Raw genomic sequence first — 23,381 nt, 5'->3', positions numbered from 1 at the left:
AGAGAGGGAAGCACAGACTCTGAAGCAGGCTCCAGGCTCTGAGCTGTCAGCATAGAGCCCGATGCGGAGCTTGAACCCAGGAACTGTGAGATCATGACCTGAGCTGAAGTCAGAAGCTTACCTGACTGAGCCATCCAGGCACCCCAGAGCACTTCCTTATTTTATGGTACCACAAGATATTCCAGGCTCATTTTATACTCTCTGCCCTAGATCTGGAATTCCTCCAGGGAGCTCTGGTTCCTTTCATTAGAGAGTGGTATTCAGAAGCCCCAATCTGGACCCTATAAGTGCTTGCTGCTACTGGGGTGTCACTGTGTCCAAGGCCTCCAAGCAGACAGGGCTGGGAAATGCATATATTCTAACCCTAGCATTCACACACTGATGCCTATTTATTTCAGCATCTATCGGTATGTATATTAAAAACCAAGAATCCAAACCTCTAGTCCAACACCACAAAGTTCATTCTAGCCTTACCACCTTTTTGCCTGTAGCTTTTCTCCGACAATGGAAAACCTGACTTGGCCAGAGCTCTGTAACCACACCATCCCTGCTGGAAGATGGAGTGGGGAAGATGTTACATTATGCTTGGCCTTAGAGGATGGGATTTGGACAGACATGAGGGAAAGTCATTCCCAGCAGAGAGTGGAAGCTGGAGGGCAGAACAGGGCATGATGATATATGAACCTAAAAGAGGAAAGAAACAGATCCCAAAGGGCCTGAATTTAATGCAACATGTGGTTCCTGAAGGGGATTTTGCGAGAGACCTATCACTTTGGTTTTATTCCACTAGGCAGTGGAGAACTGCCTGACATTTTGGACTAGGAAGTGGCAGAACCAAGGGTACATGGGCCTGAGATCCAAGAGCAAATAGACTGGGTACAGAGGAGAATGAAGCTACTGCTATGCGATAGGGTGGTGGAGACCATCATAGTAAAGGAATAGCAGGTAGGAAGGCACTACAAAAGAACCAACAGAATGTGGTAATTGACAGAATGCGGAAGAGGTACGGAAAAGAGAGGAGTAAAGTAATAACGCTCCAAACCTGTGTAGTTTGGAGAAAGAGGTACCACGAACACAACCCCAAACAAAGGATTCTTCGTGAATTATTTCTCCTTTGAGGGCAGGTACAGGCTTAACTACTCTGTGACCACAAAGCCTTATGAAACTCCCTGTGAAGATAGGCCTCAGTCAGCTCTCCCCTCTTACCTGATCTCCTCAGCTCTCAGCCCTCTCTCAACCCCACAAACTCCAAATGCCTTCAACCCATGGCTATGACAACCATCCTTCCATGGCTGGCTGTCCATCACCAGGACACAGCAAAAAACCCTCTCAAGGCCTTCCACATGATGGCCCCAACCTCCCTTTTTGGTTTTCTTGCATTATAGCCAGAGGAGGCCACTTACTCTTCCCTGCTGACTTGGCATCGCTGGGGTCCAAGACCTCAGGTCTCAAGCCACACTGGTTTCAGGCATCCCTTTGAGCTCTTACTTCAACCTGGAACACCCTCCCCTACCTGGCTGACCCCTCCTGAACCCATGCAAGTCAGCCTACCCCACCTGCTGGATTAGATGCCCTTCTTTCTGGCCCCCACAATGCTACCAAAATGGCCAGTTAATCATCTTCCCCTGACCCATATGGTTTGGGGGCAAAGACATGGCCCCAAACCTGTGGCACCCTCCTGGACATACTGCAGGTGTTCAGATCCCTGATGAAGGAAGGAAAGGGCAGACAGTCTCTGAACTCTCATTCCTCACTGTACCCCCCTTTTTCCTCATCTTTTTCCTTCAGAGCGCAGATTATCAACACAGCCTTCTTCACCTCCCCCAACACTCTCTTTCCAGGAGGCCTGCCCTGAGCCTGCATCACTGTTGGGTCTGTCAGCCTCAGCCATATCTGAGCTGATCAGCAGAGGTGCCCAAACAGAATGGGCAGGGCGTAGACACACTGAGCACCAGCCCCACCTGCCATGAGTCTTATCCAGGAATAAGGCTGAGGAAGGCAGCCTTGTGCTCTGCTTCCAAGTTCTCTGCTTCTCTGGGTGGATTGTGGCAAGTGGGTAATGAGGTTGGGGAATTCTATAACCAGGTTGAGAGCCCGGCCTCCTGGGGCCTTGCATGCCACGTTGCCCCGCCAACCACTGAAACCCTCAGGCTTCTGAGCTAGAGCCAATGCCTGCTGCCTTCTTGATGGTCCTTTCTCTCAAAGTCCCCAGACACAGATAAGCGAACAACACAAAGAACCACAAGAAAACAGACACGCACTAGGCCTTTCCATAATTATTACTATAATGATTTACAAAAAAATTTTCAGGCAACTGTGTTAAATTATTATACATATCTGGGAGAGGGAGGTGGGGGGTCCTGGCCACAGGGTCAATGAAAACCTCTTTCGTGGGAGAGATGGGAAAAGGAAATGTGCCCCCCTCACTCCCTCTAGGTCTGACTCCTGATTAAGTGGCTTCCTCTCAACAAATGAAGACCGTTAACCCTTTCCCATCCAGGTACTAAGGTAAAGGAGAGGGTCAATGAAGTGTCAGTGAAGTGCTTTGAAGGGAGACCACCAATAAACTGTGGCTGCCCGAACCCCATGATCCTCTGCCCTGGCTCCAAAGGGTCTGATCCTGGGCCAGACCCCTTGGCTGGGGATGGATGGAAGACTGCCCAGTCCTCAGCCTACACCAAGGCATCCACCCAGGAAGACAGGAGAACTGAATGTGATAGGATAAGGGATGCCTAAATGTGGCATGAGAAGCAGGAATGCACCAGCCAGGAGCTGCTGGCCACCCCTCCCCCACCCCACTCCCCAAGGCTAGGTACACAGGCATCCAGGCACTCTGGCTCAGGGAGGGATCCTGTCAAAGGAAATGGGGTGTTGGGTATCTGGCCTTGGAGCTCAGGGATACAGCCTGAGGGTCAGAGCAAGGCCCTGCCAAGGGGGACCCTTGGAACAATCCAAAGCTGGGCTTCTCAGCTTTTATATTCATTCCAGCTCCTGACTCCCATCCATGCAGCTAAATGTTACCATGTATGTGTGAGTGTGTGCGTGTGTGCGTGTGCAGGGGAGGGCTGCAGGGGGAGGGCTGCAGGGAAGCGCAGCTGCCCCACCTGCCCAGGGTTCAGGGCATGCAGGGGACCCTAGGCCTAGGATGTGAGCCCAGACCAGAAAGGGTTAAGGGCTCTGACTCGCCTTTCCTCCTACTCTCCCAACATGCTACACCTCCTTGGGCACTAGAAGGTTTTACGATGAATAGCACGGGAGCCATCCTCTTCATACTCCTTTTTGGACACCCACATCTTCTTAAAAGTGTCCAGCGAGGCCAAGATGGAGCCACTGTGAAGAGGGAGGGATAGACTCTTGTGGACCTAAAGGCTGGGCCATCGGCCTCTTGTGGGCACTCAGAGCTCCATTTCCTGTACCTGGGAGGGAATTCCACCCACCTCCACCTGGCCTGGGCCAATGGTCTCCTCCCAGAGCCCTCCCCGTGAACCCCACCTCACCCGATCCATGTGGAGTACAGCCGTTCCTGAGGGGCCGAGATCTAGAGGGAACAAGCAGTAATGTAACTGCCCGTCCCCCACCTCAGCCCTGGGAGTGTTTCCCCCAGGGCCCAAGGCCAGATAGCAAGTGCATCAGCTGGGAGTAGTGGGAGCAGCTGAACAGGGCAAGGGAGGAGGCTGGGTAGAGCTGGGAGAGGGTGTCTGGAGGTGGCATTTGACCTTTCCTCGCCCAGTCAAGGTTGCCTAGTATCCCCATGCCCCATGGGGTTCCCTGAAACCTCACCTTGATTTTGACATCCTTTGGGGCAAGCTTCTTCACTTCACTTAGCAATCGGTCACCGAAGCCTGTGAACACAAGGCTGGCTGAGCCCAGAGTCCACATCTGAACCCCCTTACCACTAGCACCTCCATCTCCAACCTTTGGCGGCCCCAGCTGCTGTCGCCCCTCTTTCGGTGGTTCTTTCCAGGATCAAGGATGGGGGTGAGTCACCCCAAGGAAGAAAAGAGTCAGCACCATGCCTAAGGTGGGCCCAGCTTCCTCAGAGAGGTAGCATGAGAGGGAACCCTAAGTCACATAGCTCGGCCTGGCTGCTGAGCTCTTATGCTCTTCCTCACCCAACACTCCAGCAGCCCAAATCTACCCAAAGTCAAAGGCAAATGACAAATCAGGAGAAAATGTCTACTATTTCTACCTATCACAGAGGAAAAGATCACACACAGTATTGGGAGGGTGCCGGGGGACTCTCCTCTGTAACTGGTGAGGGCATAAGTGGCACTCGGGGGTCGGGGGAGTTTGGCAGTATCTACTAGATGACAAGTACATATGCCCACCCTCTGACTCAGCAATTCTCCTAGGACTTCTCCTTTAGGGATATTCTTATTACATGAAATGACAGCATATGAGGTTATCGGGTGTAGCACCTCTGTGATTAGAAATGACTGCAACGAACTCACAGGCCACCAGCAGGTCAACGGGTAAATGGCACATCCATTCAGTGATCTATCACATGGCCATATGAAAGAACTCACATGGACAGGGAAAGATCTTCCAGATAGGGGGCTACATGAAAAATACATGGTGCACAACTTGTAGAGCATGTTGTGATGGGTATAAAAGCGGGAGCAAGGGGAAATGAACATTTGCTTACATATGCACAGTGCTGCTGAGCACATAGTTGAGAAACTAGTAACTCCCAGGGGACGGAACAGGGTGACCAAGACAGTGTGAAAAGGGAGACTTCATCGAACACATTTTAGATCTTATGCAAACTTAGCACCTATTTATAAAGTAAATAAAAGATAACTTTAAATCTTTCTCTTAAAAAAATAAATGCTTGGGGCATCTGGGTGGCTCAGTCGGTTAAGCATCTGACTTTGGCTCAGGTCATGATCTCATCGTTTGTGGGTTTGAGCCCCAAATCGGGCTCTGTGCTAACAGCTCAGAGCCTGGAGCCTGCTTCAGATTCTGTGTTTCCCTCTCTCCCTGCCCCACCCCCCTCAAAAACAAACATTAAAATAAACAAATAAATAAATAAATGCTAACTGAGCACCAAAAAGCCAACAGAAAATGGGCCACGTCCCAGGTTCTAGGGAGTGGGGTGCAGTTTAAGTCTTAATCACCAGCTCCCAAATGGTGGTACCTTTGAAAAGTGTGGAGCCACCCGAAAGCACGATGTTGGCGAACAGTGTCCGGCGAAGGTCCATGTCAGACTTGTGAATGGCAAAGGCTAGCACCTCATGGAGCCCCTCACTCTCATCACCTACCAGGTCTGGCTGGAACAGCAGCTCAGGGGCCCGGAACCGCGCTGGCCCCACCTTTGGAACACAAGATTGAGGGGGACAGGCCCCTTCTTCCTCCAGATGCCAGCATCACCGCTGCCACCCAGGGCCAGACCTGGCAACTTACATCGAGCATGCTGCCATCTGGCAAGGTGTACTGCACCTTCTCTGTCTCCAGAGCCTCATCCTTCTGAGGGTTGATGGAGAGGTAACAGGCTCGCTGCGGTGGGCAGGGGACAACGCTCAGAAGGCTGCAACCGGGAAACCCACACCCAGGGCTCAACCTCACGCCTTGGTGCCACCACTGCCCATTGCCCCACCCAGCCTGCCTCTTCACCCTCCTGCCCTCTGTCACCTCTTTGATGGTCCGGACAACCTCAAACTCAGCTGAGGTGTGAAAGTCAACTCCTTCCTTGCGCAGCAGTAGCCGGAGATAGCGGGAGACATCACGACCAGCAATGTCCACCCGCATGATGGAGTGCGGCATGGCAAAGCCCTCGTAGATGGGGACAGCATGAGTGACCCCGTCCCCTGAGTCTAAAACCACTCCCGTCGTGCGTCCTGTTGCATACCTGTCACCAGGTCAGCATCCCTTCACCTCAGCCACTGAGGCATGGGGACCTCCTCACCCCTGGAAGGGACCCTGGGACATTTGCATTATCTGGTCTGAAAAAGGGACATGAGGAACTCCCTAAAGGAACAGTTACCACGGGGCTGTTTCTACAGGGAAGTCAGACATGAGCAGGAGGATGGCCACAGGGAGGATGGGGACTCAGGGGACCCTAGGGCTTAGGGAGCACTCACAGGCTGAGCACAGCCTGCATGGAGATAAACAGGGCTGGCACGTTGAAGGTCTCAAAGAACACTTCTGCTGCCTTCTCCCGGTTCTTACTCGGGTTCAGTGGAGCCTCCGTTAGGAGAACAGGATGCTACAAGAGATGGCAGGGTTTAGGCATGAGCAAAGACAACATGCTAGGCTCTAAAAGGATCTTTTAGAGAGCCAAACACCCTCCCATGAGCACATGCAGCTGTAGCAGCTGTAGCCTGCTATCCTTCCCAAGAGCACTATCCCATTATCTGCCATCAGTTATTCTTCCAAAGATCCAGCTCCCTCCGGAAAACTCGACTTGGCAGCCAGTGACTCTGTGTACCCACATACACAAAATGAAGTGGCAACAGGCCCTAATAACATGCAGAGGAAGCGTGGAAACCCAACCAGAAAGGAAACAGAGCAGTGAGAGGGCACAGGTGAGAAAATGTGGAGCCTGGTGGGAGGGGCTGGCTGCCACACCTCCTCGGAGAAAGTCTGCAGCTGATCCTTGGAGTAGACATACTGCCAGATGCGCTCCATGTCGTTCCAGTCTCGCACCACGCCGTGCTCCATGGGGTAGCGGATGGCCAGCAGCCCCCGGTGCTCCTGTGGAGGAGGGTGGGAAGGCCAGCTGGAGCACCAGGCTGCTCTCCAGCAACTGCTTTCTGCTTTCCTGGAAGCTGCCCTTTCATCTGCCCTGAAGAGAACCACTACTGCTGACTGGGTGTCCTCATGCCCAGTGGTGGGGTCCTAAACCCAGTACAGGCTCATTTGTCCAGCAGCAGCTTCTCAGGCCCTCGGAGTCCAGCCAGCTTCAATGGGCAGGGGAGAGAGAGGGTGGTGATATGCTCCTTCCCATCCTAGTCCTCACCTTCCTCCCCTGGCTGTGCTTCTTGGGCTTCTCTACTCACTGTCAACATGTTCTCTCCTCTTCTCTCCTCACACACTGCCCAGCTTCCTTCCCTACCACCAGGAGCTGCCTCATGGCCAATCCCATGCTGTCCTGTCCTGTGGTTGCCTGTTGCCCACCGTTCCTCCCAGCTCTGGAGCCACTGCTCACATCTTCTGCACAGACCTGCCCTTCAGTGTCCTCCCTTCCTACCAAACGTGCCCCTTCTCACGAAACACCACCTGACCTCTTTCATCCATAGGCATGGCTCCTTCTGACCCCATCTCCTGAGAGCCCTTTATCTGTACCCTTGGCTAAGGCACACCCCTACCCCCCCAACCATGTTCTCCAGTGCCTAAACTCCTAAACTACACTTGCTTCCTCCTGTTGGGGCCTCAACTGGCCATGCAGTACTTAGACAAGTCACCCCAGATGCAGAGTAAGAGGTGATCCCACAGTTCTTGTTTCTATCAGTCATCAAATCTGAGTGATCCAGACTCTTAGATCACTTTTCTTTTTAAGCAGGTTCCATGCCTAACACGGGGCTCAAACTCATGATTCTGAGATCAAGAGTCAGATGCTCTACTGACTGAGCCAGCCAGGTGCCCCTTAAGTCACTTTTTAATCAATTCTTTCCTCTATAGCTTCCAAATTACTTTCACAAAACAGGGCGTTAAGTAGTCTGTTCCCCCATACAGAAACCATCGTGCCATTTCATAGTACTTCCAAGACGGAGCCTTGAGAGCCCAGGAAGACGCTTGGCAGATGGCCCCAGAGAACAGATGCCCTCTTGGGAGGTACAGCTCTGATCACCAGCCAATGCTCCCAGAACTGTGAAGGCCCCAAACCCAGGCAAAGGCAGGCTCCACAGGTGTTACCTCTGCTTTTGGTCCAATGAAGAGGTCCCCCTCCAGGGCTCCAGCCATCACTCGCATGTGCTTAGGGCGCCCAACACTGCAAGGACAGGTAGAGTCACCAAGGTGGGCAGGGGGCGTGGATGAGTCCATGTCCAGGAAAACCAAAGTCTAACTCCTGTGGTCAAAAGGGTAACTACTCTAAAGTATCCAGAGGTGGCCATGTGGCAAAGGCCAGAACCCAGGCCTAAGGGACACAGGCCTAGAGACCAGACCTTGGCAGGATGATATGCTCAGGGTCAGAAGAAAAGGTATCTTTTTCCCACCCCTCCCTCTCAGACAGGGCTGAGAGCTCTGGAATCTCAGCCCTTCATGGTCCAGCCCTGGCAGTGGGTCAGATTCAGCAGCCATAATGACTCAGCCCACGCTCTTGATTTCAGGAGGGCAGGGCTGCTGCCACTGTCTGCAGACCAAGGTCCCAGGAAGTTGGGTCATGGCTCCCTTGTTCACCCCTCTCTGTCATTTGATCCTGCCCCTTCCCACTGCCAGGGCTTCCAGAATAAAGAGTCAGTTCTTGGAAGACTAGATAAGCTACAATTCCAAAATTTGACCCAAGTTAACTTTTAATTGTACACAGGTAGAGTTCAGAAAGGAAAGCTGAAGCCCTACTGGGTGCTCCAAGCTGGCCCTGCCCCTGACCAGGCCTGGGGTTCTCAGTATAGCCAGCCACTTTGGGGGCCTCGGGATCCCCCCTGCCCTACTGCCTCCGCTTAGGCCAATCCCTCTATAACCTCCAGGATTTGAGAAGATTCCCACTGAGGAAAACTTCCTAATGCACTAGAGTGGCTGAAGGAGCACTCCCAGGTTTCTTCCATGCTTTCACCTCCCTCTTACCCCTGCCACCACTTGCTCCATTCAGGGAAAGACTCCCCTTGATGGAACCAATTATTTTCTCCAGTTAGAAAATAAACAACCCCTGGAAAAAAACATTTCCTGGGAGCAAGGAGTGGCTTTGCATTAACTCCCCACTCTTTTTCCTCTGAGGTTAGGTCCTTCTCCCAGAGATGTCACCCTTCCATTCTTGCTGCTGCTACCACACCCTGTTCCCAAGGGAATGCTGGTAGCTTCTCCTCCCTCCCTGGCTCAAGGAGGGACCAAAATCAGACTTCAAAGAAGAGGAAGCCCAGAGCACTTCTCTTGTCCTTCCAGAGCCCTTAACACCATTGGCCTCACAAACACAAAACAAAGGGTGTTTTCCCTCATATGTGGGGGCAAGAGTTGGTCTCAAAAAGAGCTGTGACACAGAGCCAGTTTTCTTCCTGGAATCCAACAAAAAGGTTAGGGCTGCTGCCTGAGCAACACTTACTAGTTTGGGAAACAGTATTTGGGAATCTGGTCTCCTGCAAAGCCAGCCTTGATCACCCCTGAACCCTGAAAGGAAAAACAATGTTTAGCTCCTGATGTGCTTCTCCAGATGAAGGCAGTGCCCTGCAGTAGAGCTGGCTGTCCAGATCATGGCAGCCTGGGGAGCAAGTCTGAGACCCACCAAGAGGGCACGATCATTTACAAGTACTCCAGTGATTGACAACTAGGGGGTGACTTTGCACCCCTTCCCCCCAATTTAACAATGTCTGGAGACTGGGGAGGAGAGAGAAAGGAGTAGGTACTACTGGCATCTAGTGGGTGGAGGCCAGGGGTGCTGTTAAACATCCTACAATACACAGGTCAGCCCTTCACACCAAGAATAATCTAGCCCAGAATGTCAACAGTGCAGAGACTGAGAAACCATGAAGTACATGCTCCTCTGCGTACTCTAGGGCCAGCTCCAGACAGGAGGAATCCAAAGTGGCACAAGCTACTCCCAAAAGTCAGCTAGAAGCAACCTCTAAGTGTAGTTTTTCTCAATAGCCCCTGGTCACCCCCACCCCAACAGCCATGGACCACATACAGGACCCACCCGGCAAGATCATTGTGTATACAACAACTGGCACCTCCCCTCAAGTGTCTTCTCCAAAGACTACAGGTGAATTTGGTCCTGCCACTGCTCCAGCACGGAAACTGGACTTACGCTCTTAAAGGGAACCGGACATCCAGAAACCTCCCACCTAATGAAGGAATCAGCCTCTCAACCCTACTTCCCACAGATCTCCATTACAACCTTCTGGGTCTGCAGTGCAGAAATAAACATTTTCATGTTACAGAGGAGGGGCTGGAAACCCAGAGGGACCAAGCAGGTTGCCCTCTGAACTCCTAAGCTGGTTGGTTAGCCTAAGTGAATTATTTGCCCACCAAGAAAGGAAGTGGCCTAGTCCATCCTGTAGCCTGCTGGACGGAACCCCAAGCCTAGTTCTAGCCTTCTTATTAAACACCCCCTGCTATGACTCAAGGAGCCCACGTGGGTACTCCAAAAAAGACAGCCATTCAGGATTACATGGGGGTCATGTGGGAGGGAGACACATCCCAGAAAGAGGAGTGAGTCATTATAAAAAACTCCAAGGCTCACACAGCAGAGGCAGATACCGAGCTAGAGGCAGATCCATATATCCCTGTCCTTCATTTTCTTCCCATGGATCAGACGGTTCTGAGGCCAGAAATCCTTAGAGGGCAGCTGAAAACATGCTGAGCCCCAGTGCTGAAGGACAAGGCCACAAGGAAGCCAGGCAACTTTTCTCTGAAGCTTCCAAACCATTATCCCAAACTGCTATGGGTCCTAGAAAGAGTGGTCCTGAATTCTCCACTGCTGCTAGCTGTGGAATTTCTGCTCAGCACAGAGCAGTGAGCACTTAAGGAGAGGGTCAAAGTAGCCCAGTGGCCAACCAGGTGATGGTGGATATATGGTTGGCAGAGCTTAACCAGTATTTTTTTTTTTTTTTTTCTTCTTTCCAGTCTCAGGAAAAGAGGGCCTGTCCACTCTGGAGGTCCTGCTTAGAATTGCAGCCCCTTGGGAAGTGCTGTTGTAGAGGTCACCAGGCCAACCCTCTCTGAAAGATCAGTCCAGCACTCTGCAAAAGGGCAAATGCCTTCCCTCCTCCTCCACTAAAAGGGGCAGCCAGAGCCCGAGAAGGGGGTAAAGTGGTGGGGGTCCTAAACTAACCTAACCTAACTAGGGGCCCTCATCTCAACCAAGAAGGGTCCAGGTGCCTCCCTGGGCCTGACACAGGTGCACTGGCTGGGCCGCTCGACTGTCACTCCAGCACTCCCCACGATGACCACAAGTAGCCAGACAGATGGGTCCCATGCCTCTCCAGTACGTCCCCACCGGGCTCGGGGAGGATTCGGGCAAGGGCTCCACGGCGCCGGTGGAGGGGCTGGCCCCATGGCCCTAGCTACAGAGCCAGGTGAACAGGAGAGCCCCAGGAGTGGGTGTCGGGCGGGCATCGCTCGGAGGACTAGCGGAGACGGGCGGGGGGAGGGGGTCCTCCTGGCGCCGCCGCGTGCACCCCCGGGGGCGGGACTCCCGCCCTCCCCCCGACTGCCGGGCCTCACGTTATCGATGACCACGGGCTGGTTGGCGATTATGTCGTAGGACTCCATGGCCGGGCCGGGCCGGCCCTGCCCAGCAGGGGGCCTGCAGGAGGGACAGGCGGGCGGGAGGGCGGGCGGGCGGACCTAGACGGCGGCAGCTCCAAACCCGGTGCCGCGCCCCTCCCACCTAGCGCGCGCAGCCTACGCCAGCCCCGCGGGGCTTGCTGGAGGGCGGGCCCCCCAGCCAATCACCGCTCCCACTTGGGCGGATTGACGGTGGACGCCCGGGGCCGGTTGCAGGCAAAGGGGAGGGGCCTCCGGGTGCCGACCAGCCAATTGAGGCCGCCCGGAAGTACTGCCGGGGCGCTTCTAAGGTAGGCTGCGCCGTGGGGGGAGGGGGTGGGATGATGTCAGGGCTCGCTTTTAAAGGGGACCTGGGCAGAGTCCAGGGGCTGAGTGTCGCCTGTCCGGGAAGACTTCGTTTCCGAGCGGCAGCACATGAGACCATGCTACTTCGTGAACGCGTGGCCCTTGAGGAGGCCGGCCCTAAGTATTTTACCCAAAGCATTTCTTTATTGAGCACTGAGGAAGATCCTTTTCCGTGTAAAATTTAAAATTCTGACATTACTCGAACACCTGCTATGTGTTTGCGGAGCACTTCCACCTATGTTACACAGATTATATTAAATCCTTGCAGTAACTCTATCAGATAGCTGCATTCTTATTCCCATTTTGCAGATGTGGGAACCGAGGGGCCTCACACTTCTGTGACTAGCCGGGGCTATCCAGCTAGCGACAGCTGGGGTCTGCACGTCGACAGCCTCCAGACCCACTGGGGTCTACTGCTGCAACTGTGCAAGGTATCCTAAATTCACTTACTAAACTGAACCATAGTTATTTGCCTCTACTGCTACCTTTCCCACTAAACTGTGAGATTAAATTTGGTAAAAGTGAAGACAGCATCACTGAAGACAGGAAAGTGCAGAAATCACATTTTAATGAATTATTACAATGTGGGCACTCTTGTATAGCCATAGTGGGGTTTAAGAAACAGCGTGACTAGCTACCCGCCTCTCTCAGTCGCTGCCCGGCTGCTCCTTCGAGGTGACTTTTTCTGAATTCTAACACCAAAGATTAGTTTTGCCTATTTTGGAACTTTATGCAAATGTAACCATAGATATGTATTCATAAAATGAGTCAGTGTGCAACCGGTAAAAATAATGAGGAAGTTTTATATAATTTGATATGAAACACATCAGCACACGGGGCTAAATCAAAGCAAAGAAAGTCAGACAGGGCTCAGAGTGTTAGATGTCTGAGTCTCCAAAGAGTATATGAGTACATAACCATTGGTTATATATAAGAGTATATAACGTGTATAAGAGTATATAACCATTGGTAAATGTGGGTAAATCAGGGGAGAATTACTTTTTTACTATATAAACTATTTTTTTTGGCATTAAATTGTTTTTTAGCTTGTTCATGTATATATTATTTTTTTCTTTTTTTTTTTTTGTGGGAGAAAACATACAACATAAAATTTACCATCTTAACCATTTTAAGTGTACATTAAATGTTGTTAAATACATTCATAATGTGCAAGTATTACCACCATCCATCTCCAGAACTCTTTTCTTTTTTTTTTAAATTTTTTTTTTTCAACGTTTATTTATTTTTGGGACAGAGAGAGACAGAGCATGAACGGGGGAGGGGCAGAGAGAGAGGGAGACACAGAATCGGAAACAGGCTCCAGGCTCTGAGCCATCAGCCCAGAGCCCGACGCGGGGCTCGAACTCACGGACCGCGAGATCGTGACCTGGCTGAAGTCGGACGCTTAACCGACTGCGCCACCCAGGCGCCCCCAGAACTCTTTTCATCTTGTAAAACTGCAACTTCGTACTCGTTAGTCATTAACTCACCATTCCCTCTCCCCTCAGCCCATGGCAACCACTGTTCTGTTTCTAAGCATTTAGATACCTCATATAAGTGGAACCCTACAATACTTACCCTTTTGTGACTGTCTTATTCTACTTAGCATGTTCTCAAGGTGACAGGATTTTTTTTTTTTAAGGCAGAATAACATTCTATTGTATGAATATACCACATTTTGCTTATTTATTCAGATCTTGATAGACCTTGGGTTACTTCCACATCTTAGCTATTTGAACAATACTGCTATGAACATGGGTGGTAAAAATACTGCTTTTAATTCTTTGGCATAGATAGCCACATATGGGATTGCCAGATCATGTGGTAATTCTATTTTTAATATTTTGAGGAGCAGCCATACTGTTTTCCATAGCAGCTGCACCATTTTACGTTCCTAAAAACCATGCAAGAGGGTTCCAGTTTCTCTACATTCTCATCAACACTTGTCATTTTCTGGTTTTGTTTTTGTTTTTGTCTTTGTTTTTGAGTAGCCAACACAATGGGTATAGGTGGTATCTCATCATAGTTTTGATTTGCATTGCTCTAATGATTTGTGACGTTGAGCATCTTTTCATATGCTTATTGGCCATTTGTATATCTTCATTGGAGCAATGTCTATTCAAATTTTTTGTCCATTTTTGAATTGATTATTTGTTGTTGAGTTTTAGTTCTCTATACATTCTGAGTATTAATCCGTTATCAAATAGATGATTTGCAAATATTTTCTCCCACCCTGTGTGTTGCCTTTTTACTCTGTTAATGGTGTCTTCTGAAGCACAAAAATTTTGAATTTTCATGAAGTCTAATTTGTCTATTTTTGATGTTGTTGCCTGTGTCTTTGGTTTCATATCTGAGAAATCATCACCAAATCCATGTCCTGAAGCCCTGTGTTTTACTCTAAGGATTTTATAGTTTTAATTCTTATATTTAGGTCTCCGACCCATTTTGAGTTAGTTTTTGTATATACTGTTGAGTAAGGGTCCAACTTCATCCCTTTGCATGTGGATGTCCAGTTTCCCCAGCACCATTTATTGAAGACTGTCCTTTCCCTATTGAATGGTTTTGGCACCCTTGTCAATAAATTGTTTGACCATATATGTGAGGACTTATTTCCACTGGTCTTCACCTCTGCCTTTAAGATATATTACTTTTTAAATGAAATGAAAAACTGAAGTGAAAAAGTATCTGCATAACAAACAGCCGAACATTTATAAAAGAAGTGCTAGGGTTCTACTTGTGAATAAACTCCATGAACTCTGGACAGCAGGGGCCACAGGGGTGGGGGAGGAGTAGCTGAAGAAGGACCCCAAAAGTGCATGTTGTTGAAGACTATAGAGCAAACCGAGCTACAAAGGCAAGAGGACAGGCTCATCAGTTACTCTCTGAGATAACTATGAAGAGGAAGAGCTCAGAAACCTTATTTTGGAGGGAGAAAGGAATAAAGAGAAAGGAAAAGAAGGAGGGGCAGGAGAGACTGATAGGGTAAGAGAATCCCCCAGACCTGCCGGGCCAGCCACTCCCTCCTTGCTCCTTCTAGCTCCTCTCAGCATCTCCCCATTTGCACACCTGGATGTCTCCCTGGCGTTTAGATTCCTTTGATCTTCTCAATTTCAGTAACTGTTAACGTACACCTACATTATGAATAAAGACATTAAATTACCAATGCAGGTCAGTTCGTATCACACATGGAGGAGCCATAGAGTAGGGTCTTTGAGGACTCCCCTGATGGACCCCAAAAGGAAGACAGAGAGGATGGAATTCTGTGCCTGATGCCACCTCCACCTTCTACTACAGATAGCCAGTTGTGGCCACCAATGATTTGAGGAAAATTAGTGATCAAACAAAACTATTAAGGAAGTACTGTTAACTAAATTAACTCTGAAAATTGGATGGGTTCTTGCTGTAGCCTCAGTGATTCCCCTTTTGGATTCCTTTTTAAAATCTTATCTTACTATTTCCTTGGGGACCTAGGATGAAAGATTGGGGTGAACTGAAGAGTCAGATATCTGGGTGTAATTTGCCATCCTCAAATCAAAACCCTATCATTCTGTTTCGTTTTTGTATGTTTCACAGACGAAAACATAGGATCACCTTGCTATACACTGCATTTTCTTACGCTCTGTTGAGATATAAATGATGTAAACTGCATGTATGTAAAGAGTGCAATTTGATGAGTTTTGACATATGAATTCACCATGAAACCATTTTCCCCAATCAGGATGATGAAGATATCCATTGCCCTACAGCTCGTCATGTGCCTTTGTAATCCCTTCCTCCCCTCCCCCTCCCACCCCTTCATCCTTAGGCAAGCACTAGCCAGACATTTCTCTACTTATAGGTTAGTTGTCATTTTCTAGAATTCTCTGTTGTACATGATTACACAGTTATACACAATACAGTATTTATATATTTATGTATTTGTTATTTTTAAAAATTTATTTAAATTCAAGTTAGTTAACATACCATGTAGTATTGGTTTCAGGAGTAGAACCCAGTGATTCATCACTTACATGTGACACCCAGTGCTCCTCCCAACAAGTGCCCTCCTTAATGCTCGTCACCTAATTAGCATATCCCCCACCCACCTGCTTTCAAGCAACCCTTGGTTTATTCTTTGTATTTAAGAATCTCTTATGGGGGGCACCTGGGTGGCTCAGTCGGTTAAGCGTCTGACTTCAGCTCAGGTCACAGCTCAGGTCACGATCTCACGGTCCGGTCCGTGAGTTGGAGCCCCGCGTCGGGCTCTGGGCTGATGGCCCATCAGCCCAGAGCCTGGAGCCTGCTTCCGATTCTGTGTCTCCCTCTCTCTCTGCTCCTCCCCCTTTCATGCTCTGTTTCTCTCTGTCTCAAAAATAAATAAACTTAAAAAAAAAAAAAGAATCTCTTATGGTTTGCCTCCCTCTCTCCTTTTATCTTATTTTTCCTTCCTGTTTTTATCTGTTTCCTCTTAAATTCCACAAATGAGTGATATCATATATTTGTCTTTCTCTGACTGACTTATTTCACTTAGCATAATACATCCTCGTTCCATCCACATCGTTGCAAATAGCAAGATTTCATTCTTTTTGATCGCTAAGATTCCATTGTATGCATATACCATATCTTCTTTATCCATTCATCAGTCCATGAACATTTGGGCTCCTTCCATAATTTGGTTATTGTTGATAGTGCTGCTATAAATATTGGGGTGCATGTGCCCCTTTGAATCAGCATTTTTGTGTCCTTTATATAGAGTAAGTTGTAGTGGAATTTTAAATTGTATATAATTGGACTACATAAATGGACTCATACTGTATTTGTTGTCTGACTTCTTTCACTCAGCATAAGTATTTTGAGATTGCTTCGTGTTATTGCATGCAACATGTTTGTTACGTTTAATTGTTTAGTAAGTTTAATTACATGGATACCACAATTTGTTACCCATTCACCTATTGTATTTGGGTTGTTTCCTATTTTTGCTTATTGTACATAAAGCTGCTATGACCATTCTTGCGTAATTGTGTGGACATATGCTTTCATTTCTCTTGGGTAAATACCTAGGAGTGGAATGGCTGGATCATATAGCAAGTGCATGTATACTGTTTTAAGAAAATACTATTTTCTAAAGTGTTGCCTAATATTACCTTTATCAGCAGTGTATGAGAGAGTTCCAGTTTCTCTACATCTTCACCAACATTAAGTATTGTCAGTCTTTTAAACTTTTAGACTTCCTGGTGCTTGGGTGGCTCAGTTGGTTAGGCATCTGACTTCGTCTCAGGTCATGATCTATGATCTTACAGTTCATGAGTTCAAGCCCCGTGTTGGCCTCTGTGTTGATAGCTCAGAGCCTGGAGCCTGCTTCAGATCCTGTGTCTTCTCTCTCTCTCTCTGCCCCTCACCTGCTCACACTCTGTCTTTCTGTCTCTCTCTCCCTCTCTCTCAAAAATAAACATTAAAAAAAAAACAAAAAAACTTTTACCCTTCCTAACAATTTTAATGCATACTTTTCTAGTGACTAAGAATGTTGAGCATCTTTTCATGTGCTCATTTGTCATCCATATGTCTTCTTCAGTAAAGAAAAAATCCCATTTTTATTTTTTAAAAAATTTTTAAAAATTTATTTTTTTAAAAATTTGCATCCAAGTTAGTTAGCATATAGTACAACGATGATTCCAGGAGTAGATTCCTTAATGCCCCTTACCCATGTAGCCCTTCCCCCCTCCCACAACCCCTCAGACCCTCTATTTGTTCTCTGTATTTAGGAGTCTCTTATGTTTTGTCCCCCTCCCAGTTTTTATATTATTTTTGCTTCCCTTCCATTATGTTCATTTGTTTTGTATCTTAAATTCCTTATATGAATGAAATCATATGATATTTGTCTTTCTCTGACTGACTAATTTTGCTTAGCATAATACCGTCTATCTAGTTCCATCCATGTAGTTGCAAACGGCAAGATTTCATTCTTTTTGTCCCAGTCCTATTTTTAAATTGATTGTCTGTTTATTAAGTTGTGTTCTTTATGTAGTCTAAATACAAGTCCTCTGCGGATTATATGTTTTGCAATTATTGTTTCCCAATGTATGGCTTATCTTTTTTATTTTTGTAACAGTGTCTTTTAAAATTTTTTTTTTTTTCAACGTTTATTTATTTTTGGGACAGAGAGAGACAGAGCATGAACGGGGGAGGGGCAGAGAGAGAGGGAGACACAGAATCGGAAACAGGCTCCAGGCTCCGAGCCATCAGCCCAGAGCCTGACGCGGGGCTCGAACTCACGGACCGCGAGATCGTGACCTGGCTGAAGTCGGACGCTTAACCGACTGCGCCACCCAGGCGCCCCTGTAACAGTGTCTTTTAAAGAGCAAATGTATATATATATTTTTTATTTTGGTCAAGTCCAAACCTAAAGTCAGTAGGGTTCTCTTATATTTTATTCTTGAAAATTTTATTCTTGAAAATTTCTCTTATATTTTATTCTTGAAGTTCTAAAGTTTTAGCTCTTATGTTTAGGTCTCTGTTTCATTTTGAGTTAATTTTTGTACATGGTATCAGGTAAGGGTTGAGGTTCATATTTTTCACATATTGCTATCAGATTATTCCAATATTATTTTTTGAAAAGAATATATTTTCTTCGTTGAATTGCCTTAACATCTTTGTTATTAGTCAATTGACCTTATATATATGAATTTATTTCTGGACCTTCTATTTCGCTCATTGATCTATGTGCCAATACTGCATGTTTTTATTTACTGTAGTTTTATGAATCTTGAAATTAGGTCATGTAAGTCCTTTATTCTTCTTTTTCAAGTTGTTTTGAACCACTTAAAATTCTAGGTCCTTGGGGCACCTGGGTGGCTCAGTTAGTTAAGTATCCGACTTTGGCTCAGGTCATGATCTCATAGTTTGTGAGTTCGAGTCCCGTGTCGGGCTCTGTGCTGACAGCTCAGAGCCTGGAGACTGCTTCAGATTCTGTGTCTCCCTCTCTCTCTGCGCCTCCCTGGCTCATGCTCTGTCTTTCTCTCTCTCAAAAATAAATAAACATTAAAAAATTAAAAAAAAATTCTAGGTCCTTTGATTCCCATACAATTTAAGATTAGCTCTTCCATTTCTTTCTTTTTTTTTTTTTTTTTTTTAATTTTTAAAGTTTATTTATTTGGAGAAAGAGAGAGCACAAGCAGGTGAGGGGCAGAGAGAAGGAGAGACAGAATCCCAAGCAGGCCTCACACCATCAATGCAGAGCCCGATGTGGGGAGCTGGAACTCACAAGCTGTGAGATCATTACCTGAGCCAAGATCAAGAGTCAGCTGTTCAATTGACTGCACCATCCAGGAGTCCCAGATCTTCCATTTTTCCAAGGAAGCCTGGTGGGATTTTGATTGGTTAAGAAAAATTTTTTGATGTTTATTTATTTTTGACAGAGAGAGTGAGAGAGAGAGAGAGAGAGAGAGAGAGAGAGAGAGCATGAATAGGGGAGGGGCAGAGAGAGAGGGAGACACCGAATCTGAAGCAGGCTCCAGGCTCTGAGCTGTCAGCACAGAGCCTGATGCAGGGCTCTAACTCACAGACCACAAGATCATGATCTGAGTCGAAGTTGGATGCTCAACTGACTGAGCCACCCATGTGCCCGATTGGTTTTATATTAAATCTATCAATCAATTTGAGGGTAATTGATATTAACAACATAATGTTTTCTGATCCATAAGCATAGTATGTCTCTTCCTGTGTTAGGTCTTTTAAAATTTCTCTGTTATTATTATTATTGTATAAGTGTACTCTTTAATCCCCATCATCTATTTCATCCAGCCCCCCACCCATCTCCCCTGTGGTAACCATCAGTGTTTCTTTTCTTTTTTGTAACTTTTTTAATGTTTATTTTTGAGAGAGAGAGAGAGAGAGACAGAGCGCGAGTGGAGAGTAGAGAGAAGGAGACACAGAATCTGAAACAGGCTCTAGGCTCTGAGCTGTCAGCACAGAGCCCGATATGGGGCTCAAACCCATGAACTGCCAGATCATGACCTGAGCTGAAGTCGGACACTTAACCAACTGAGCTACCCAGCCGCCCCAAGTGTTTTCTTTTTTTTAAATAAATGTTTATTTATTTCCAGAGAGAGAGAGAAGGGGGGTGGGGAGGGGAACAGAGAGAGGGAGAGAGAGAATCCCAAGCAGGCTCCACACTGTCTGCGCAGAGCCTGACCTCAGGAACTGCAGGATCATGACCTGAGCTGAAATCAAGTCAGATGCTTAACCAATTGAGCCACTCAGGCACCCCAAGCCTAAAATATCTTTTATTTGTTTTTTTATAGAAAAAGTTTATTGACTCTTGCTCTAGACTTGGATGACCACATAATTATAAGTGTTTTTCCTTCATGCCTAGATGCTCAACAAATCTGCCTGGAAATAAAAGAAATGAGGCAGAGAAAATCTAATGATTATTTAAAGGTAAGTGCCATAGGGTGCACTTAGGTTGCAAAGCAGCCTGACTTCTGTTCCTCTGGTGATGTGAGCAGATGGAAGGGAAGGAAAGGGGTAAATGGGAGAGGAGGTGGTGAAGATTCTGGTAGTGGGACTCATTGGGATTCAGCAGTGGCCTGAAGAATGTTAAGAGGACTTCATTGGCTTCTAATTTCATCAGCAGTGAAAGGAAAGTGGTGCCACCACAGGAGCAATGGAGATGGGGAAGGTGGCCAGACTTGGGAATGTGTGGGAGAATTGAACAGAGAAAATTTGCTCATGGATTGGACGTGTGGTGAGATAGAAAAAGGGGAGTCTAGGATGAACCCTGGGTTTTGGCCCGAGCATGTGGAAGCACTGATTTGTTATTGAGATGGGGAAAGTCGCTGGATTGGGCAGTGAGGGTCAAGAGTTAGGTGGTTGTGCATCTTGAGTTTAAAGTTAGCCTATTTCCCCTGGCCTTGGTTTCTACTAATTCTGAGTGTGGTGGGAAATCTCTCTGGTAAAAGGCCCCCAATGGACTCCATTTCCACATCACTCCAAGGTTAGTGTTTGTTTTTCTGTTGACTGGTAATTTGAAATTGGACATTTTCTGTCTTTTGGTTATGCTGAGGGTGTGAGTCTTGTGTTGTTTTATATGTTGTTTTTGTTGTTCTGTTTTTGTTTTTGTGGAGATATTTTAGACAAGTAGGGTTTATGGGCTGCCATTACCTATTGTCATAGGTTGAATCGTATCCCCCTCTCTAAATTTATATGTTGATGTCCTAATCCTCAGTGCCTCAGAATGTGGCTTTATTTGGCCTGTCTTTATGGAGGCAATAAGTTAAAATGAAGCCCTCAAGGTGGGCCCTAAGCCGGTATGACTTGTATCCTTTTGGGAAGAGGAAATTTTGGACACAGATACCTACAGAGGAAAGATCATGTGAAAACATAAAGAGAAGACAACCATTTACAAGCCGAGAAGGGAGGCCTCAGTAAGAATCAACCTGGCTGACACCCTTATCTTGGACTTCCAGCCTCCAGAGTTATAAAACAGTAGATTTCTATTGCTTAAGCCCCTCCCCTTTCATTTTGTGGTGATTTTTTATGGCAGTCCTAACAAACTAATATGCCTGAGTCACTCAGAATTCTACTGTATAACTTTTTATGTGACTTTTTGTCCCTAAAAATCCCTTCATTCCCAGACTGCATACAGTACATGAGCCTGAGGGTTAAAGGGCAGGGCAGGCTGTATAATTTGTGGGACCCAGTGCAAAATAAAAATACAGGAAAAAATGTGCAGTTAAAACTGCTAAAATATAAAGATTTTTTCCTTAAAAAGTTTAATATTTATAAAACGTAATAGGGGAAATAGTGATACACAGGTGACCACATCATCTTATACCTTTGTTTATATTTTCGGAGTTATAATATTATATGATACAATAAGTAGCAATACTTTCCTAATGTGGTATCTTGATTTAGCACAAGATTTTTCTGGCTACCCTAGCTACTTCCTATTCACCTAAGCTATATATATAATGAAAAAAGTATTTTTAATCTTTAATTTTGAGAGAGAGAGATAGAGAGACAGAGTGCAAGTGGGGAAGGAACAGAGATAGAGGGAGACACAGAACATGAAGCAGTCTCCAGGCTCTGAGCGCTCAGCACAAAACCCAACTCGGGGCTCAAACTCATGAACCGCAAGATCATGACCTGAGCCAAAGTCCAATGCTTAACCGACTGAGCCACCCAGGCGCCCCCATATATACATAATTTTTAAGCAATCTCCACATCCAATGTAGGGCTTAAACTTACAACCTTGAGATCAAGAGTTGCATGCTCCACTGACTGAGCCACCAAGCCAGCCAGGTGCCCCTCACTTAAGCCGATTTAGGTTTTTTTGTTGTCACATGCAACTTTAGAATCCCGGTTAGTATCCTACCATCTTCAGGCTGCAGTGCACAAGGAGGGAAGAAGGCACTGCAGAACCAAAGGGAGTGAGTGGAGAGCCGATGTCCTCAGGGCGGCCAGTGTCCCCTTTTCATCCCTGCCCACAGACACCAGGCCCTGCCCCCCTCCCTGTGGAACTGCCCCCTACCTTGCTTCCAGGTGTGACTTCACAGACTATCGGGTTCCACAGTATCCTGGAGCTCAAGGCTGCTAAGTCTGAAGGATTTCAAGAGATATACAGACTATGGCAAAGAGGACAGGAGTGGAGACCCTCTTCTTTGTTCTCTTCCTGGACTGTTGGCAAGGTACAGAGCTTCTACCCTTTCCATCTGATCGAAGGTACTGTCACAAATATAGTGGCAGATACACAAGTGAGAGACTCACTGTGAGCCTAAATCAGGCAGGAAATGGTGTTTTCCTCCCATGAGTTCTGGAATGGTGAACACAGGGTTTCTCCCCACCTCTATCTTCCTTACCTCCCTGAATCTACCATAGGGACCTCTTGCTCATAAGGGAGTAACTTTAACATTTTTCTTAACTGAAGCTTTCTCAAAAGACCTCTATGGGAGGGTAGCCCACATGTACATTGAGCTTTTTGTTATAAAATTTTTCAAACATAAACAAAAGTAGAAAAATTAGCATGAGCCTCTATGTACTAATTAGGCTGATCTTGTTTCATCTATCCCCCCCCCCCCCCCCGCACTACATTTTAAATGACAGCTCTTTTGAGATATAATTCACATATCATAAAATTTACACTTTTAAAGTATATAATTCAGTGGTTTTTAGTATATTCACAGAGTTGTGAATCAGCACTAATTTTAGAACATTTTCATCACCCCAAAAAGTACTATCACACTCGTGTCACTCCCATTCCCTCTTTCCCACAGACCCTGGCAATCACTAATCTGCTGACTGCTCTATGGATTTGTCTAGTCTTGATATTTTCAAATCTTGATAGTTCAAATATAGTTCAAATAGCCTTGATAGTTCAAATATAGTTCATACATGTGATATTTTGTGACTGGCTTCTTTCACTTAACATGTTTCATGGTCCATCTGCATTGTAGCCTACATCAGTATTTCATTCCTTTCTATGGCTAAATAATATTCCATTATATGGATGTGCCACAGTTTGTTAATCCATTTATAATTCAATGGGCATTTGTGTTGTTTCCACACTTTGGCTATCTGAATAATGCTGTTATGAACAATTTATGAATATAGAGTTTTCAAAGTGAACATTAGATTTACATACTCTATTTTTAAGGTTTCACTGCATTTGGAACCACTTTTGC

The 23,381-nt window shown here is 46.7% G+C and overlaps 2 protein-coding genes across 2 annotated transcripts in view; one reads left to right on the top strand and one right to left on the bottom strand.

Annotated features, from left to right (window-relative positions):
- Positions 1-2,261: 2,261 nt before the first annotated feature.
- ACTR1B (actin related protein 1B) lies at positions 2,262-11,490 on the bottom strand. The gene is made up of 11 exons (XM_045445801.1): positions 11,317-11,490; positions 9,197-9,261; positions 7,855-7,930; positions 6,568-6,693; positions 6,081-6,205; positions 5,632-5,848; positions 5,404-5,496; positions 5,138-5,312; positions 3,781-3,842; positions 3,498-3,538; positions 2,262-3,330 (listed from the first exon to the last, which is right to left on the bottom strand). The coding sequence occupies exons 1-11, from the start codon at positions 11,362-11,364 to the stop codon at positions 3,228-3,230; spliced, it is 1,131 nt and encodes a 376-aa protein (XP_045301757.1). The 5' UTR covers positions 11,365-11,490; the 3' UTR covers positions 2,262-3,227.
- A 73-nt stretch (positions 11,491-11,563) lies between these two features.
- CA3H2orf92 (chromosome A3 C2orf92 homolog) overlaps positions 11,564-23,381 on the top strand; it is a 47,338-nt gene continuing 35,520 nt past the window's right edge. Inside the window, exons 1-4 of the mRNA XM_045445802.1 lie at positions 11,564-11,669; positions 12,034-12,155; positions 20,075-20,139; positions 22,243-22,388. Of these exons, the coding sequence (XP_045301758.1) occupies positions 22,328-22,388 (61 nt within the window). The 5' untranslated portion in view covers positions 11,564-11,669; positions 12,034-12,155; positions 20,075-20,139; positions 22,243-22,327. The remainder of the gene's footprint in view (positions 11,670-12,033; positions 12,156-20,074; positions 20,140-22,242; positions 22,389-23,381) is intronic.

Source organism: Leopardus geoffroyi, chromosome A3, assembly GCF_018350155.1.
Source record: "Leopardus geoffroyi isolate Oge1 chromosome A3, O.geoffroyi_Oge1_pat1.0, whole genome shotgun sequence".
Lineage (NCBI taxonomy): Eukaryota > Metazoa > Chordata > Mammalia > Carnivora > Felidae > Leopardus > Leopardus geoffroyi.
The sequence above is the reverse complement of the archived record's forward strand: the minus strand, read 5'-3'. Positions and strand labels throughout refer to the sequence as shown.